General features: G+C 37.6%; 1 protein-coding gene across 8 annotated transcripts in view; it reads left to right on the forward strand.

The window, feature by feature from the left end:
* The window catches only part of CACNA2D3 (calcium voltage-gated channel auxiliary subunit alpha2delta 3), a 484,187-nt gene that overhangs the window by 168,164 nt on the left and 299,154 nt on the right, over positions 1–16,869 (forward strand). For all 8 annotated transcript variants that reach the window (XR_003527193.1, XM_027640431.1, XM_027640432.1 and 5 more), the window contains one exon: positions 1,024–1,140. Coding sequence is in view for 7 of the 8 variants with exons in the window: in XM_027640430.1 (XP_027496231.1) it covers positions 1,024–1,140 (117 nt within the window). In the remaining variant the exon portion in view is untranslated. The remainder of the gene's footprint in view (positions 1–1,023; positions 1,141–16,869) is intronic.

Raw genomic sequence — 16,869 nt, forward strand, 5'->3', positions numbered from 1 at the left:
TTTATTGGCTCAAATACCGTACTGTGGGTTGTCCTAAGGGTTTGGAAGGTATTTTTGGCACACGGGGATAAAACTGGCAAAAGCCAGGTATGCCTTTCTTCTTCTTTGCGGTGTCATGGAGGTACAGGTTGTGAAGAGGTTCAGGATTTGGAAATGGGCAGTGATTAGTTCAACAGAACCATACATGTTTTAGAAGGAGATGAGCAAACTACAGCTGGACTGAAAGGCATCTGTTCTTAGAGCAGGGGTTATACTGGAATGACATGGGAAAGAAAATGAAAATAATTCATTCTTACAAGCTTCCTTATAAACAATGATAAATAAAAAATTTTGATGTGCAGAAAATAGAAGATAAAAATAGTTTGGAATATATTTTTAGTGCCTAGGCATTCTGAGAGAGAGTCACATGGCGACACGAGACCATACGGTGATACTCATCCATAGTGCATAAAGGATCCTTTTATGCTTGTGTTGGGATGAAGACTCATGTTCCTGTGATTTGTTTAGGGTTTTCTTTGCATGGAAGTGTCTTGACAAGCTTGTAGTGTGTGTATTTATAATGTAAGCATTGTATGCAGCTTGTGGAATAGATGTCTACAGGAAGTCCTGCTTAGGAGGAGGAGGATGATGATTCTAGGTTGCTAAGATTCAGTGGATTGCCGAGCGTATCACTGGTTTGAAATGGTTCTTGGATGGGATACATGTATTTTTGGCTACTTTTTTTTTTGGCTGTTGTTTAGTTGGGGGGAGATGTAATTTAAGTGTTGTGAAGGGGAATTGCCGTTTTCCTACAGTGCACGAGATAAATATTTTTATTATTCTTTTAAATGGAGTTCTGATTCCAATCCAGTTGTTCTCTTTCTGCAATGGCATCTTGGCACAAGGCAGTCTGCTGTCACACCACTAAATGTCACATAAATGAAAAATGTCAGTAAAAGTGTAATATGAAACTAATAATTAGTTGTCAAAATTTCAGCTGGTTCCCTGTGAATAACTTTTCCCTATTTTTTTTTCTTTTTCCAGAAATACAAAGAATATGAGAAGGATGTTGCAATAGAAGAAATTGATGGCCTCCAGCTTGTGAAAAAGTTAGCAAAGAATATGGAAGAAATGTTTCATAAGAAGTCTGAAGCTGTACGGGTAAGCAGCAGATCAACCTGCTATTTCCTTCTGTGATGTAAAACTAAGTATATAATTTAGGTTTTGCTCTGAAGGCTGTACTAGCAGTTGAAGGTGCTGAAGTGGAAATACGAAAGCATTCAGAAGTATTTTAGGATCAACGTTCGAGAGAATAGATATAAATTATTTATACCTTCAATGGATAAATGTAAGAGAGTGTAACCAGGTTTGGACTACCAATTTCTGATATGAGTTTGTAAGGTATCATTTGTGTGCAGTAAAACATAACTACATATGCTTGTGCATTAAAATGTTAGATTTCAAAATATCCAACCAAAGCAGACTTAATTTCACTGCTCACTCTTACAAAAATAGTATTGCAGGGAAATATCTGAGTTCAATAACTGTCTTTTAGTTCAAATCAAGAAAAACAAGCAAAGACTTCAAATGGAACTAAATACAAAATTCCTTTAATTGTGGTAAGTACTACATCACTCTACAGGCAACTTAATAGTGATCCTTAAGTAACTATAGACAGCTTTCTGTACATCTGTAAGTTTTTGTGTATTTGTTTGGTTGGTTTGGTTTTTTTTTTTTCTAAAATCTCCATTCTGATCCTGCTTTTGCAGTAGCTTTCATGCCTGTTAGATTTACCACAAGAAAGAGGAAAAAATTCTGACTTCTGTGTTTTACTATATCAAATAGGAGCTCATTGTAACTTGCAGGTCCTAAGGAATAACTGATGTTCCTGTTGTAGTTTTCATTTTGCGTTATTCTTTTCTAGAAATGGAGGTGACTGCCTGGAACAGTAGTTCCTGTTACATCACCTGTATCAGCGAACTAACAGAACATTCTGGTGATGCTGTTTACCAGCAGCTACTCCATTTCAGCCAGGCTTGTCTGCTCAATTGAGTTGAAGGTATTTGTGTCTCAACCGCAGAGCCGAAAGCATCACCCGAGGACAGGGATTCCATTTGTGTAACTGTAGACACAATTTCGCCTTCAGTCTTGTATTATTTGTTATGGTGCAAAAGGGAGGAAGGAATTTGGCTACATTTTAGAGGTTGAATTTTCTGGGCTGACAGTGAAGTAAAACATATTTCAGCTTGTAAAATGGAGCGCGCTTGGCAGGGAAGCAGAGAAAGACAATAAACATGGAACCCCACAATGCTATTTTTACAGTCTGTTTTTCAGAGGAAAAACTACACTTTAATATGTGTTCAACAGCTTCCAGAAGCCTGCAGGATATTGACTCCGGGGGAACTCTTTTCCTTGTTCCTTAGCAGAGAAAACTGCTCCCCTGAGATAATAACAATTTGAAAAAATCATTCTTGGAGCTGCACTTATTTGGAGCAAGAAGTGACCAGTGAGCTGCACACTTGCTGGTGAGGGAATAGAATTCCATGAGCGAGGAGTGTTGGTGGGGAACAGCAGTTTGTGTCTCAATTAGAGCTTCCTAACAAATGTTTAGAACAGGTGTGGTCTCTTCAAACAGATGGTATGTTTATCTAAGGAGGAAAAAAATGTAGGATCAATATAGACCACCATGCTCTGAGTAAAAATGGGCCCAAATTCTGTGAAGTTTAACCATGTGTATAATATTGAATGAATGGATTTTAGTGCTGGAAAAAGTGAATGAAATCCAGAGCCTTCTAGGGAAGGTTTCTATCTTTGGAAAGGAAGCTGAAAGCTTGGTTTGGACAGGGTCACTTCTTTTAAGAAATGCTCTGTTCAGTGTACTTTCCAATAGAGCAATTAATTTTTGCATAATTACATAAAGTGGTCCATCTTGGTTGCTAGAGCTGTAGTGAGTGACCTGTTACGTTCTGGTAGTAAGTAGTGTTTTGTGCTTTATATCCTGAGAAGTACAAAAACCTTTGGTACAGTGCAGGTTTCACAGGAGTTTCATCTGTGGTATATCATAACTAATATTCTCCTCATATCTGGGGCAGGGAGATAGGAGTTGCAACACTCCTATGGACCTAAGATCTCTGTTCCACTCTGATACCGGATCATCTTGCCTCTAAAATAATACAATTTTGATGTAAGCTTTTGATGGAAACTTGTGCAAGAGCACTGAAACATAGAGTTCAGAGTAGTATGTTGGATATGTTGGGGTAAATACTGAATGAAAAGTACCCTACAAATATCTCTTAGCCCTAAAATAATGGTGTTACCATAGTGAGGGTTCAAATCCAAGGGCTCAGAAAACATGTTCCACAGTTAGCCGAAATTGTTACCCTACAATACTGATTGTATTAGCTTCATGTAGACATCAATATCCGTGGTTTAATCTAAAATACTTTTTAGATAAAACATTTTAAGCAATGTACTTCTTTGGGTTCTAGCAGATATAACAATCTGTGACAAATATTCAGAAGGCCATAGCATATAAAATGTTTGATTGGTAGAAAAGGCCAAGAAGAAAGACCAGGAAATATAGAAATAGGATAGCTTGGAAAGGCCTCGGGTTTTTTGTTTGTTTGTTGGTTTGGTTTGTTTTGCTTTATACTTTCAAACACATTAACTTGTTCAAAGCTACTATCACGTTTGAACTCTCTTCTCCCTCCTCCCCCTTAATATTCTGGTTGAATTTTTATCTTTCTGTCTCATCACTTTTCATAGTGATTAGTTGGTTCAGTGTGATTTTTGTCATATCCATCCCCTGTTTGAATTACCCTTCAGTATGCAATTAGCCTATCACAGAATGTCCTATTTTTATGCTGTCAGATACATAAGATAAATGGAAAACTGAAAGTACTAAACCAATTATATAACCTTTTGTCATCTACTTACTGATGGAAATCCTTGCAAGCAACTTTCCCTCCTGTCCCCAGTGTTCACTATTTACCTCAGGTTTATGTCAGTTCAGGATATTCCTGTTAACCATTTCCTTCCTAATACTGCCCTACTTGATGGAATTTCAGGCAAGCAACTTTGTTTTATTCTGAGGTATCTGTGACATGAGTGAAATTAAAATCACTGAAGAGCAGCTTTGATTCAGTGTTGCTGATGTTTTGTTTCTATCTGTGACAAAGGTTGATGTATCCATTTGCTTTTAAGATGATGACACTTAAGTTGGGAAAAATCTTACTGCCCATAAGGTGGCAGACATGGAAGTGTTTCCTGCACTGTTCAGCAGTTGGTTTAATTTTACAGCCAAACACAAATAAACTCTTTGAGAGCCTTGTGTAGTCTGCTGTCACTTGTGGCATTACTGCAGATGCTTTTCCTGGACTTTTAATGATTTCACTCATAGGAAATGTGCTTGATCAGTCTTAATGTAAAGTTACCCATGATTTTTTAAATAATTTTTTGTAAGTTTTATGAAACTGAGCAGCAGTGGAGCACTATGACACAATGCTCAGTAACAAATGACTATGGCAATAAACTTGATCTTGAAAAAGGGATGGAATTAAAATTGTTCATTTGGTGCTTTAACATTTCCTACTTATTGGCACAATGGAAGAAAATTCCAAGAAGGCTAGAGGGAAGGGAAAAAGAAAGCAAAATGAAAGATAAGTAAGTTATTAGGGAATATCCAAAAAGCTATTATTAAAACTTCAGCTGTGCATTTAAGTTTCTATTTTCATTAGTCTTTCTTTGTAAATAAAGAGATCCTATAAAAATGATTGTTGATTTACTGGCAAGATGGCAAATGGAGTATTAAGGATGATTTTTCTTTAAGGTAACTACCATTGCTGCAATGGAAAATGCAAATAAGGGACTTCTTTTTATTAACTTTTCCTACTGTAGCTACCTGGTGTTCATTGTGAAGCTGATTCTCATTATAACTGTACTGTGAAAAGTAATTGCTATTGTACAGTAATTCAATTTCAGTGCATTCATGCATCAGTAAACCAGTGGGGTTTATCTAGAGAAACCTGGCACTCTAAAGCTTTTTATCATGAAATTCCACATGCAGACAAATGTTCTTCTAAGGAGTAGAATATAAGCATTTACATTTAACAGACATTTGCAATGAAGAGAAATGGATTTTTTTCCACTGGTGATTTTTACACCAGTCTTTAAGATGTTTTCAGATGCTATTAGGATGATACTCTTCATACACAGTTAAAGTAATGTATGTGTTTGAAACGTTTGTGCTTATTCATATGCATATGTGGTTTGCACATTTGAGGCTGTGGATGTATATACATGAGGGTACAGATTTTTAGACACGTGCATTTTGAGGTTTATATGTGCAAGATCAGCAGATGCAATTTACTATTGGTTTTCTGCATATATATGTACATAGGTACGTAAGCAAAGTATTAAACAACACGTACTGCATTCAGATATTTCCAAGCAAATACTGGTAAATTAGTGTCCTGGTCAATAAATTAATTTTTATTTAAAACAGATGTTGGTGAGTGCAATATGAACTTGGCTTGGTGAACACAGAGATCATGGCAAGTACTTCAAAGCTGAGAAAGTTCCTAAACAGAGGAATTTTCTTTATTCAGAGCACTACAGAATATTTCCATAGAGAGAGTTTATGAAAGCTCAGTAGAGAATTCATACTGAATATTGTAGTCAATGAGTGTAGCTTTTATTTACAAGCCCTCTCCAAGTACTTTTTTCTTGAGTGTACTTGGAATTTAACTAATTTTTAGTGTGTAACTTGGTGGTAAGTTCTTTCCCATTTGAGGAAATAGTGAGGAATATTCCAGGTGAATTTTGAACCACTCTTTGGAGTCTGTTTTAAATGTATGCCGACTTGAATACCCACTGTGTATTTTATTACATTGTACTTTTATTCTGGGTTTCTATCACTTTGATCAAGGCTAGATTGGGACTGGCATTCTTAAGAAGAGAAGCAAATAATCATTCATATTTCATATTCATATAATATAGTAGAAATAGAAAGATCTTAAATGTCAAAACTTATTCATTTTCTAGGCTCACTGTTTCACAATGTAGAATAAACACTTTTCCATTATCCACTCACTTCCTTCATTGACCTAATTTGCATCTGCAGAATTAGAAAGAAAATGAATATCAATGTGCACTCTTTAAAACTGTGCTGCTCAGTGGGGGCTGTGCTGACCTCTGACTTTTTTTTTTTTTTAAATAAATATAGTAAGAAAGTTGGTGGTTTTTTACCAGCAGATGGAAATAGGAAAAAACCCCCAAAACCTCAACATTAAGTTTATAAAATTACTGAAGGAAAAATTATAAATGGTTGTGGGTGGAGGGAAATTATGGTGAATCAACCCAGTATTACTATAAATAGTTTTAACTGACAGAGTAAAGACATAATGAAGAAAGGAGAGATGGCTACAGTTGTGTTAATTACTGCTGACAAATTAAAGGTTTGCAGCAATATTTTTGTATTCACATTTAGTATTTTAACCGTAATTGTTGCTGGTTAATTTTAGTGCCACTTAAATTTTGCTCATAGTTCTGCTGGTCTCCTTTATGTGTCAGTGACAAATTTCTGTTCTTGAAAGCACTAAGAGCCTTGTTTTTGCTTTTTTGCAAATTAGACTACACTGGAAAAATGAAAAGATGGTTAGTAATCCACTGACAGTCAGTGGGGGGGATTCAGTAGCATAATACATAACCTTGACAGTCATGGTTTGGAGAATATTTAAAGGCTCAGTAAATATTTTTCTTTATTCAGATTGGACTTGATGGTTGTTTTTGCTAAATATGTAGAATTTCGGATATTCAGCAAATAAAGAATTGGAAAACCTATTCTAGTGCAGATCAGCTAGATCACACGTTGCTGCTTTGCTTTTTAGTTCTTTGAGTTTCTCAACAGACTTGTGTATTTATAAGCAGATACTACTGGAATACTGAAAGGGGAAAAAATGTTTACTTTTATTGTAGTGTAGGTGGGCGTCTCTTCTCCTTAACCTTTGTTCCCATCACAGAGCTGTGGTGTGAGAGCTCAAACTGTTCTCAGGTGCTGCTGGGAAACAAGAGAAATGAAAGAAAAAGGTACACCATTTTCTCATACCTGTACTATGTGTGCAATGGACTAGATAGGTTTAATGAAAGTTAGGTTGGTTTTTTTTTTTTCTGTAAACCTCTCTGAATAATAGCAGGGGCCCAAGTGCATTGATTAAATATTTACCTCTTATATGTCCTAAAATCCAGCTGGTTCTGCAAAAAGCTGTTCTTTAAACAGGTGGGAGGGAAGAGGTGAAACCTGAAAAACTCACAGAATGAGAAGAAAGCCAGTGAAAACCTCAAGGGAGATCTTTTGGGGATGATATGTATTTGCCAAGAATTCCGGGGGGTCACGTACATCACCTGGTATGTGCAGTATCCAGGGGCTCCTGTTCCTGGATGCATTACTGCTACAGTGCATACTGCTGTGGCTCTGCAAGCGTGGAGCTTTCATTGTCTTGGTGCAGTTTGAAATAAATATCTACAAAAAATGAAGCAACTTGAATCATCTTTGAATTTCGTCTTCTTTAAAACTCTGGTATGTTTGTATGGTAAAAGAAAAAAATGATCCATGGTCTAGTTAGTCTTAGGAAATTCAGTGAATTTTTTTGGAAGTTCAAATTTAGAAAAAAGAAGTATTTTAGGAAAAAAAGTATTCTTAGGATAAAAAGAAGGAAAATAAAGACTTTTAGAGAAAACTTAAAAGCATTTCTGCTGGAGACAATTATGATGGTCTCATTTTCAGTGCTGAGAAGAGAAGTAAAAAGTATTTAAAGATAGTGCATTCAACTGTAGAACACTTATCTGAAAATACAGACAGAGAGAAAATCCAGCCATAATGTTTAGTCTTTGCCATCAACATAAAATAGCTTTCCAGACAGTAGGAAGGAAACAGTAAAGTAGTTTTGGAAGAAAGAAGTAGGATAAATTAGTCTCATTTATCCTTCTTTCTTATCACTGCTTTAGACTATTAGCATATTTTACATTAACATTAATTATCTTAACAAAAGTAGTCATATTGTCCAACTTGCTGTTCAATGTGTTATTTAAACTAGTCACTTCAAACAGTAATGTTTTAATTAAAATTTAATTCCACTTGCACAACTGTCACCTGTTCAATTTCCAATCATAATTCTTCTTTAATTTTGTAAATGTGTATGATTGAATCTATTTTTTAGAATTATAAAAATAAGCACCAGTACTTTTAAGTCATAAAAAAATGATGTTCGGTGTCAGCTCACTTTTATAGGGTTTATTGATACTTATTTTTAACTGACTATAAATATTCTCTTGAGAAGATGCACTTATAGCTTACTTGATGTTCATGTAACATCAGCCTATTTTCTGACACCTTATGCTCATTCAATTTAATGTTTAGATGATTAAAAAAACGTATCTTCCTAAAAAGAATGCTCAGTTTAGTGTAACTGCATCTGTACAGAGCAGGTTTTCAAGCCACTGCCTCCTTTTTCCATTAAATGAACAATGCCAACCTCCTCTGTTTTATCTGTGGAGCGTAAGGGAGCACCAGGAGCAATAGTGAGGAGGAGCCTGTTAATAGCTTTCTTGGAGGGATTTAATGAATGGTCATTTATCAATATTTTGAGTAGGAGAGAGACTATCACCTCTGTGTGATTCTTCATTTTGAAGTGCTCAGAAGCATTTCAATGAAAAGAGCTGTAAAGAGAATTCATTAGTGTTTGAGAGCATTAACTCTTCCCTCTGCTCTTCCTGCTTCCAGCGGGTTCTGTGCCAGCTCAGGTGTGTCAGCTTAGCCTGACCTGCCCTGGGAGCACCACTGAGAGAGAAGAGCCTCCTACACAGATAACTGAGGGCAAATACCCCATTTATCCTCTTTACTCCCACCTTTCTTGAGTTTATTTGACTTCAGTGTAATTAGGTAGGAATATGCCTGCTTAATCTAAAATACTCCCAGTTTAGTTAATTTGTTATGTCTCTAACAGCTGATTACGTATTCCCAACTTGCCCAGCACTGGCCAGCACAGTTCCTTTGTCTCTCAACTTCTGGATTTTTAACACTTACTGGTTCAAAAGTTATTCTGCCTGATCTCATTTTTCTATTTACTTTTATCTTCTTGTTTGAATAGAATTATACTTTATAGATTTATACAGTAAGCCCACTGTGCTCCTTCTTCTACTTGTACAGTTTCTTTAAGGCTGGAAAACTGAGCAGACTGTAGCAGCGTGCTTTTGAAGTGCACAGGCTCTCTAATTGTTCTAGGCAGCTGCTGCTGAGGGTAGGGGTAAAGAAACTCTTCCCAGCTGCACTGAATTTCAGGTGATCACAATTTCTGTTAGAGTAAATCAAGACTTCAAGATTATCACTGTTGGTGCTATGTGAAACAGTTTTGGGAGGAAAAAGCAGTGAGATGAGATGCTGCTTTTCTTTTTTTCCTGGAAAATCAGGGGTTTATTTTGAGATTGACTTGACTGAAAATTTAGTTAATGTTCTTGTTTTGGACTGTATTTTGACAGCTCTGTGAAATGCAGCTGCAATAAAACACCAGATTTGATGGTGAAACTAGAATTCCAAATGTTTTAAACTAATCTTCCTTTTGCTGAATACCAAGAAAAAGGCTCAAGTTTTGTTTGTTAGCATTAGACTTCTGAATTGTCTTAGCCTGTACTTTGGCTATGGCAATGGCTCTTGAGAAAGAAGTCTCCTTTCTGGCTTTCTCTGGTGCTTGCTCCTCTGGGTTTTCTCCTTTACTTTTCCTCCACTGAACTGTGGCAAAGCTTTGCGTGGCTATGCAGAGTAGTCTGAGAATCGTAAGACTGAATAATTACCCAGTCCAGAAACCCCCAAACAAAAACCCAAGAGAGGCTTTCTTTCCCTTAGAGTAATTAGAATTTTGTTCATTGTGCAATGAAAAATACTTACAACAGCAAGGCATAGGAAGGAGATGGGCGATAGGAATGAATAAGATCATATGATGGACACTGCTGCTTTTTATTTTCTTGTGGGAATCACAGTGATGACTTTAAACTATATTGAACCATCTTCCTGTTTGGATGTTTTTTTAAGCTCTCTAGTGGCTATGCAGCTGTTTAGGGAAATTGTCTTATCACTTGTGTCTAAGTCACTTCAGGTCTGATGTAGTACGTGTTTCTGGGCTAAATCTGTTTTGCTGTTCATGCTGTACTTGGCAGGTGAGCATCTCCTCTGTAGGTGAGCAATTGTTTATGTATGGTAACTGCAGAAAGCTGAGCTCTGAGCTCAGACTGTGGGTGTCTGATCAAAAATGTTTCAAATTAGTAACCTGAATCTCTAGAGCTTCAGAAAAATATGATTGATAGATTTGAGAGTTTTGCTAGGCAAAAGGGCAACATCCCAGGAACAGTACAAACCAACTGAAGCCTGAGCCTCATAGTGTTCAAATTCTGATAGTACAAACAGTGGAGATCAACCAGCTTTAGGACTGATAGGAGGGGTGGAAAGAATCTTCCTAAAACAATGGTCTCGCTGGTGATCAATTTTGCTGATTGATCAAAATGTGCTTAAAAATAACACGTTCATGGATTTCAAATCACTTCCGAAGATGGACTCTGAATGTGAGGCTTCATGAAAATGTCTAGGTGATGCTTTCCATGTACACAGCCAAAAGCATTTTGATACACTTCTGTTGTAGAATTAGGATTTGTGGCAGGGACAGCTGAGCCCACAGCCCTGTAAGGCAGCACTGCTGTGCACTTGGGCGAGAGCAGGCACAGAGCCTGGCACCTGGGCTTGAGTTTGCTTTTCTGTTTTGAGGTGACACAAAGTTAAAAATTCCTGGGTAGTATGAGCAGAAGTGTGAATTTTGGTTTTGTGGTATTTTAAGCTTGGAAGGAAGAATATTGTGTCATGTTCTCTTAAACACTGTGTTATTTGGCTCTGTCTTTGGTGCTTGGCAATAGTAAGAACAAGTGTAGTAATTTATTTCAGGTGGCATCTTGATTTCCGTGCCATGTAATTATGCCACATTAACTTTGGTATATGTTTTAAAATTAGTTACTCTGAAGGGAACAAACAATAAATTAAAGAGAACACTTTATAGCTTATTTTACCATCCACATAAATAGATACAGCTACATATTCTTGGACTAAATGCATTTCTCTGTCATTTAAGCTAACACAGCATATCTTGTATGATTGCTTCTGGCCATGCTGTGCAACTACTCTAGGAGGACAAACTGTTTGAGTAAATCATAACAAAAAAGGTGTTTCATGGAAGAAATAAACAGCTCCAAACTAATACTATAAATTGAAATTTTATTGATTAATCTGTTTTTTTTATTATAAGGTTTAAATTACAGCAATCATTGAGGCACAAAGCACTACAGAAATACTATATTACAGAAAAATCTTGTGCCTGGTATTTTTGATGGGTCATTTCAGAACAATGAAAAATTACAATGGAAACAATATATGCAAGCAAAAAGGGAACAACTGCTCTGTACCTGCGAGTCTTGTTTTACAAAGAAGCTGGAATTGCAGAAGCAAGCTGTGCTGCAGCAAAAGGCACAAGCTATGCTGCAGAGAAATATTATAATTCTGACCACTTTCAGTCCCACCCTTACAAGCAGTGTCACAGATAACACTTTCATTTATGATGGATATACTGGCTTGGGTTAGTTTCCCAAATCATTTACATTGTGATACAAGTTTGCACTGTCCTTAAAATAATTTTATCTCCATTTCAAAAGACTGCAGAAAAACTGAAGAAAAATTTACCACAGTAAGTGAGGCAACATTGTAACAATATTGTTTTGTTTATGAGTCCCATCTTTACTTTGGTTTATGTTTATGTTTTTCCTGATGCCATGGAAGTATCAAAGGATATGCTAATGATAAACCATAGTGGCAGTGACAGATAACACTTTAAAGGTGAAATGCATAATTCTCTAACAACCTTGGCAGCACAGTCACCTTCCCTGAAACACACAGTGCAAGGCCGCCCTTTTTGCATCACATTACTCAGCCTCAGAAATTAAGAAATAAACCTCAGGGGTTTGGTTTTGTTTTTGTTTGGTTTGGTTTTTTGTGGTTTTGTTTGGTTTTTTTTTTATTTCTCTTTTGTGTTTAACAAATCTAGAGCTAAAATTATTTGGAAGTATAACTTCTTTGAAATGGACAGTATTTTGTTTCATGTTCAACAGTTAAAAGGATAAAAAAAGAGACCTTAGCAATGTAAGACAGCTAATTGTTTGCTGCAGGCATACTGGTAATACTGCACAAAAATAGCTGTTCAGCCACCTTATATTGCAGTATTACGTTCTTGAGTTCTATATGAAAATTACTATATTCAAATACTGTTTATGTATAAAGATCAAACCTTGAAAAATTATGTGTTTTGCTCTGCTGAGATGTCTAACTATTTATATCCCCAAAGTAGCTTGGAGTCATTTAGTTTTCAGCTCATTTAACAGATTTTACACACATTTCTGCCACTACAATTAATATTGTCTAAAACATTACAAATTGTGAAATTCTTTCATGTTAAAGACAAATCAAATATTAGAAACATTTCCTGCATCTATTACCACATTTACATTATGAAACACCACACACTCCTCACATCACATTTTGCAACCAGAAAGATTTTTGAACAACTTCAAGAATGAGAATTTTACACCAATCTGTCTTTAAAAAAACCCCAACCTACAAGGGATGTTAATGAGTAGCAAGCTAGCTTGCTTGTCAATATGGATAGGCTCATACTGACACATCCCAAACCTGAATCAGGATATTATACTACCTCTGACACTGCAGGAGTGTCAGCATGTTAAACACCAGCAGCACACTAACCTCCCACTTGTCACAAATAAGCCCTTCCTCCTTGTCCCAAAAGATGATACATGGGCACTGTGTCCTTTTAATTTTAGTAATATTGAGTTGGTGTTGCTTTTTAGCTATTACTTTTCAGTCATTCATATGCTTTTTTTATCCTACATATTAACACTGCATACAGTGGAGAGAGCAAGAACAAAGGAATGTGCTTTGTATTTGGAGTGGCCAAAAGGAACATGGCTATTGACCATGTATTCCTGTTAGAGTTCATTTTGCTCCTGTGGAAGGTAAACCTACCTCCCACAGGCTTTTACTGGGGAACAGTCCACTACACCACAGAAATGAAGTCACTAATGAGGCTCTTCACAGAGGAATGTCATATTTACTCACATCTATCTGCAAATCTCCACCAGCAATTTGAAAGCTGATTTTCCCAGAGTCCCAAGTGTGGAATTTAGTCAGGGATCTCGGCAACTGTATCTGTCAGAACCCAGATTTCTCCATCCCAGGAGTTTAGAAGGCAAGTAGAAGGTGGTCAGTATCACTTACAATACACATTCATCAAGAAGCTCAAATTCATCCTTTGGCAAATCAGGATTCAGGAGTTTGGGAACACCAGACAAAACACCACCAGAATCCCCCAGCCTTGGGATCAAGAGAATAAGTTCCTTCCCACTATTCACATTGCCTACTGATTAAGAGTCCACTCAAGAAAGCCAAGGGTAATATCACTCCCTCAAAAATGATTGCAAATCTTCAGTTTTTACAAGTTTCAAATTTACACAGGGTTAAAGTGAAGGAATTTGCCTGACATGTAGCAAACAGCTCTCTATCACCAGGACAGTGCAGCTACTGGCACAGGAGTCAGCACGTGCTGTCTGAGTACACAGACTGCTGCTGAGTCTTTCTGGAGAATTCAGTGCTGCTGGGGTTATTTCATTCCTTTGGATTCCCTAAGGAGGTAATAAGCAAATAAATACTTATAGATTTCAGAGTACTTTCTGCGAGCTACCAGGATAAAATCATCATCTACACAGATGCTTTAACAGCACTGAGAGGAGCCAGTTCCATCAGAGATATGGAAATCATTCCAATTTCAATTTCACATTGAGTGCTAACAGAGGAATTTAGAGCAGGTGTATGATCCAGCCAGTGCTGCCCTGGTTCCAGAGTGATTTGGCTTCCACACAGTCTCCCTTTCCCAGTCAGTCATTGAAAATCTCTTCAGAAATACAGGTTTGGAAACTTCAAAGCCAATTAATTCTGTCCTTCAGTCCAAGAGAAAAATCACAGAGCTCAGTGTCTACAGCCTGACCGCAGAGAGAGGAAAACAAACTCAAACAAGCTGCTCCTTCAGGCAGCAGAGAAAGTGCACTGTGGAGGGGGAAGGTTGAGGAACAGTATGCCTTGCTTATTAAAATGCGAGAAGATTAATATCCCAGGTACATCTTCTGTAGTTGCATTCATGGAATTATCGGGAACAGACCAAAGAGTGAGCCCAAAGATTCGTAGATCCCTCCTTGGTACAAGAGGGCTGAGATCAACCAGAGCAGAGCTACAGGGATGGGAGAGACCACTGCTCACCAGCCTCTCTCCTCAGCAGGCAGCTACCTGGGGAAAGCAGCACAGCTGTGGGGGAAATGCTAATTCTGGCTGGTTTATTATCTGCTGGAAGTAATGAAATGAACCAGGGTGGCATTTCATCCTCAAGGTTTAAGGTTTATTTTCAAATCCAAAGAAAATGAATCTCAGGGATATGGTAAACTCACACTGACAGATTTCACACAGCTTACCCCAAAATTAATAAATGCCTTTGTGGTATTCCTTTCCTTCTTTTTTAATTAAGTGATTTCCAGATAGAGTAGACAGGAGTATTAAAATTAAAGGATACACCAAATCTTATTACTAGTTTTGCTGTTCCAGAATTCCAGAGAGAGTTTTACCACTTCCAGAAGCTCTCTATTTCTGCTTAGTTTTTGTCTTGTTCTGAGGCAAATGTGATGCCAATTCCAGAAGATGTAGAAAGTGCCATACAGAATTAATTTCAGCTGCAATTCCTATTTTAAAGTATCTCTTTGAAGGTAGCACATGAGCAGATTTGATATTCTCAGAACATATGCATTCACTACATATCTACTTTGCCTGACAGTTTGAGACATCTAAATATTCTCTCTTGATTGCAGTATTCCACATTTCACCTGAGTCCCACAAAATTCTTTGCTTTCAGCATTTTCCTCCTATATCACACCATACCTGTCACGATATATTCCAAATTGTAAGGAACATCCACAGAACAGAAATACTATGTATGCCCTATGGCAAAAGTCAGATTAATCACTAAAATGAGAAAGAGATCCAAAACGCTGCTTGGGGACCACTTTGCAACAGTATCTCTTGCCAAAGGCAAGTTTCCGAGGGCAAAAAAAGGTCCTTTATGAACCCTCAAAACCATCAGTACAAGAGCTGCACATACATCAAAACTAAAGAAAATTAAATTGCCCTCAGGTTTAAAAACAGAGTTTGATTTAAAGTAGAAACAAAAAACACAAAGCTGACTTTTGTCAAAAATTAACTAGATTAAAAACTTGTCAGGTTTTTGTGTGTGTGTGCAAGAAGAGAATGGCATTTCTAGTACAGGTGAGCAAGACCTCTGAACACGATGGGGAAACGTTGGACTCTCAGCCAAAGCTCTGGGTAACTTCATTCATATACTCATATTTGGGTGTTACGGATTCTAGATTAGAACTGACCTTGAAAAACACCTTCCCTGAAAGAGAAATTTCTCAGCACTGGATTTTTTCTTACTTCAATGTAGTTTACTTAGTTTTCTACATAGAAATCTACCTCCTTGCTAGCAAGCTGCTGAGTCTGACCTCTTCAGGCTGTAGCTACTCCAGAGCTCGGCTATAGCTGCCTTCTTACACCTGAGAGCAGGTATGTGCTCTAAGGGCGTGGAGTCCATCCAGACCAGCATTCAGTCTCAGAGGTGGCCAAAAGAAGAAATCCAAGGAAGCACGAAATAACAATCTAAGTGTAGACGATAATGCCTCAGGAGTACCGTGCCAAGCTTCCAGTCTGCAGCTCTGGGACTTCACAAGAACTGAGTAACCCCCCTTAAGGCATTGCTCTGGAAAACAGAGCAGCTGCTGGCCCTCCAGTTCTCCCCATCATTTATGATGCTACTGACTAGTTTTCACACCCCACCCCTCTGTTCTCTTTCTTTCAGGAATGAAGAATCCCACACGTATATAATCCATGTGCAATAAAGTCATTCACACCTGCAGTTGCCTTTGCTTCCCTTCTCTGAATTCTTAAAGTTCATTATTGACTCCCTAAGACCTGAACCTCACGCTGCTGAAGCTGCAGCTGCATTGTGAATTAGGAGACTGGCAAACAGCTTTCAAGGAAATTAGAGAGTTCCCAGAGGCCTTTAGCAAACCCAAAAGCATGAGGTGAAAAGCCTCAGCACAAACCTGAACACAGCTACCAAGTCATGAGTGAGGCTCTGAGGTATCAAACCTGACCTGAAGAAACCTGGAGGTTGAACACCTGAGCCAGTGGCTGCCCTTGCTGCAGCACTTGCCTGGACCATAAGACCTTGGTCACCACCAAGGGAAAGCTTATGAAATTTTCTCTTCCCTCACTCTTGCATCACGATGCCATTCACTCCAGCACAATACCATCTGCACTCAGCTACTAGAAACACACATACTTTTTGATAAAAAATAATCATCTATGTCCTAGGATTTGAAATGTCTTCCCTGGGTTTCTACTTAAATGAAAATGAGAATTTCCCAGTAATTTCACTTTTAAAAAACATATCAAGCTTTCTATTATCTGTCAACTCAGAATCTCAGCATTTTTCAAATCAAATAGGTTTTTTCTCTACTGTGCTACCTATTTTGGCATGAAAAGGAATAAGAGCAGAAATACTCAAAGTGCCATCCAGCATTACTGGGCAAGATGGAGAAGAAGCTACAGGAGAGAGCACTGTCTAACACGGCTTAAGCACTGAAAGGGCTTCCCACACCCCATAAAGGGGATGGGGAGCTCTCCAGCAA

Source organism: Corapipo altera, unplaced genomic scaffold, assembly GCF_003945725.1.
Source record: "Corapipo altera isolate COAL_440 unplaced genomic scaffold, ASM394572v1 55, whole genome shotgun sequence".
In the NCBI taxonomy this organism is placed as follows: domain Eukaryota; kingdom Metazoa; phylum Chordata; class Aves; order Passeriformes; family Pipridae; genus Corapipo; species Corapipo altera.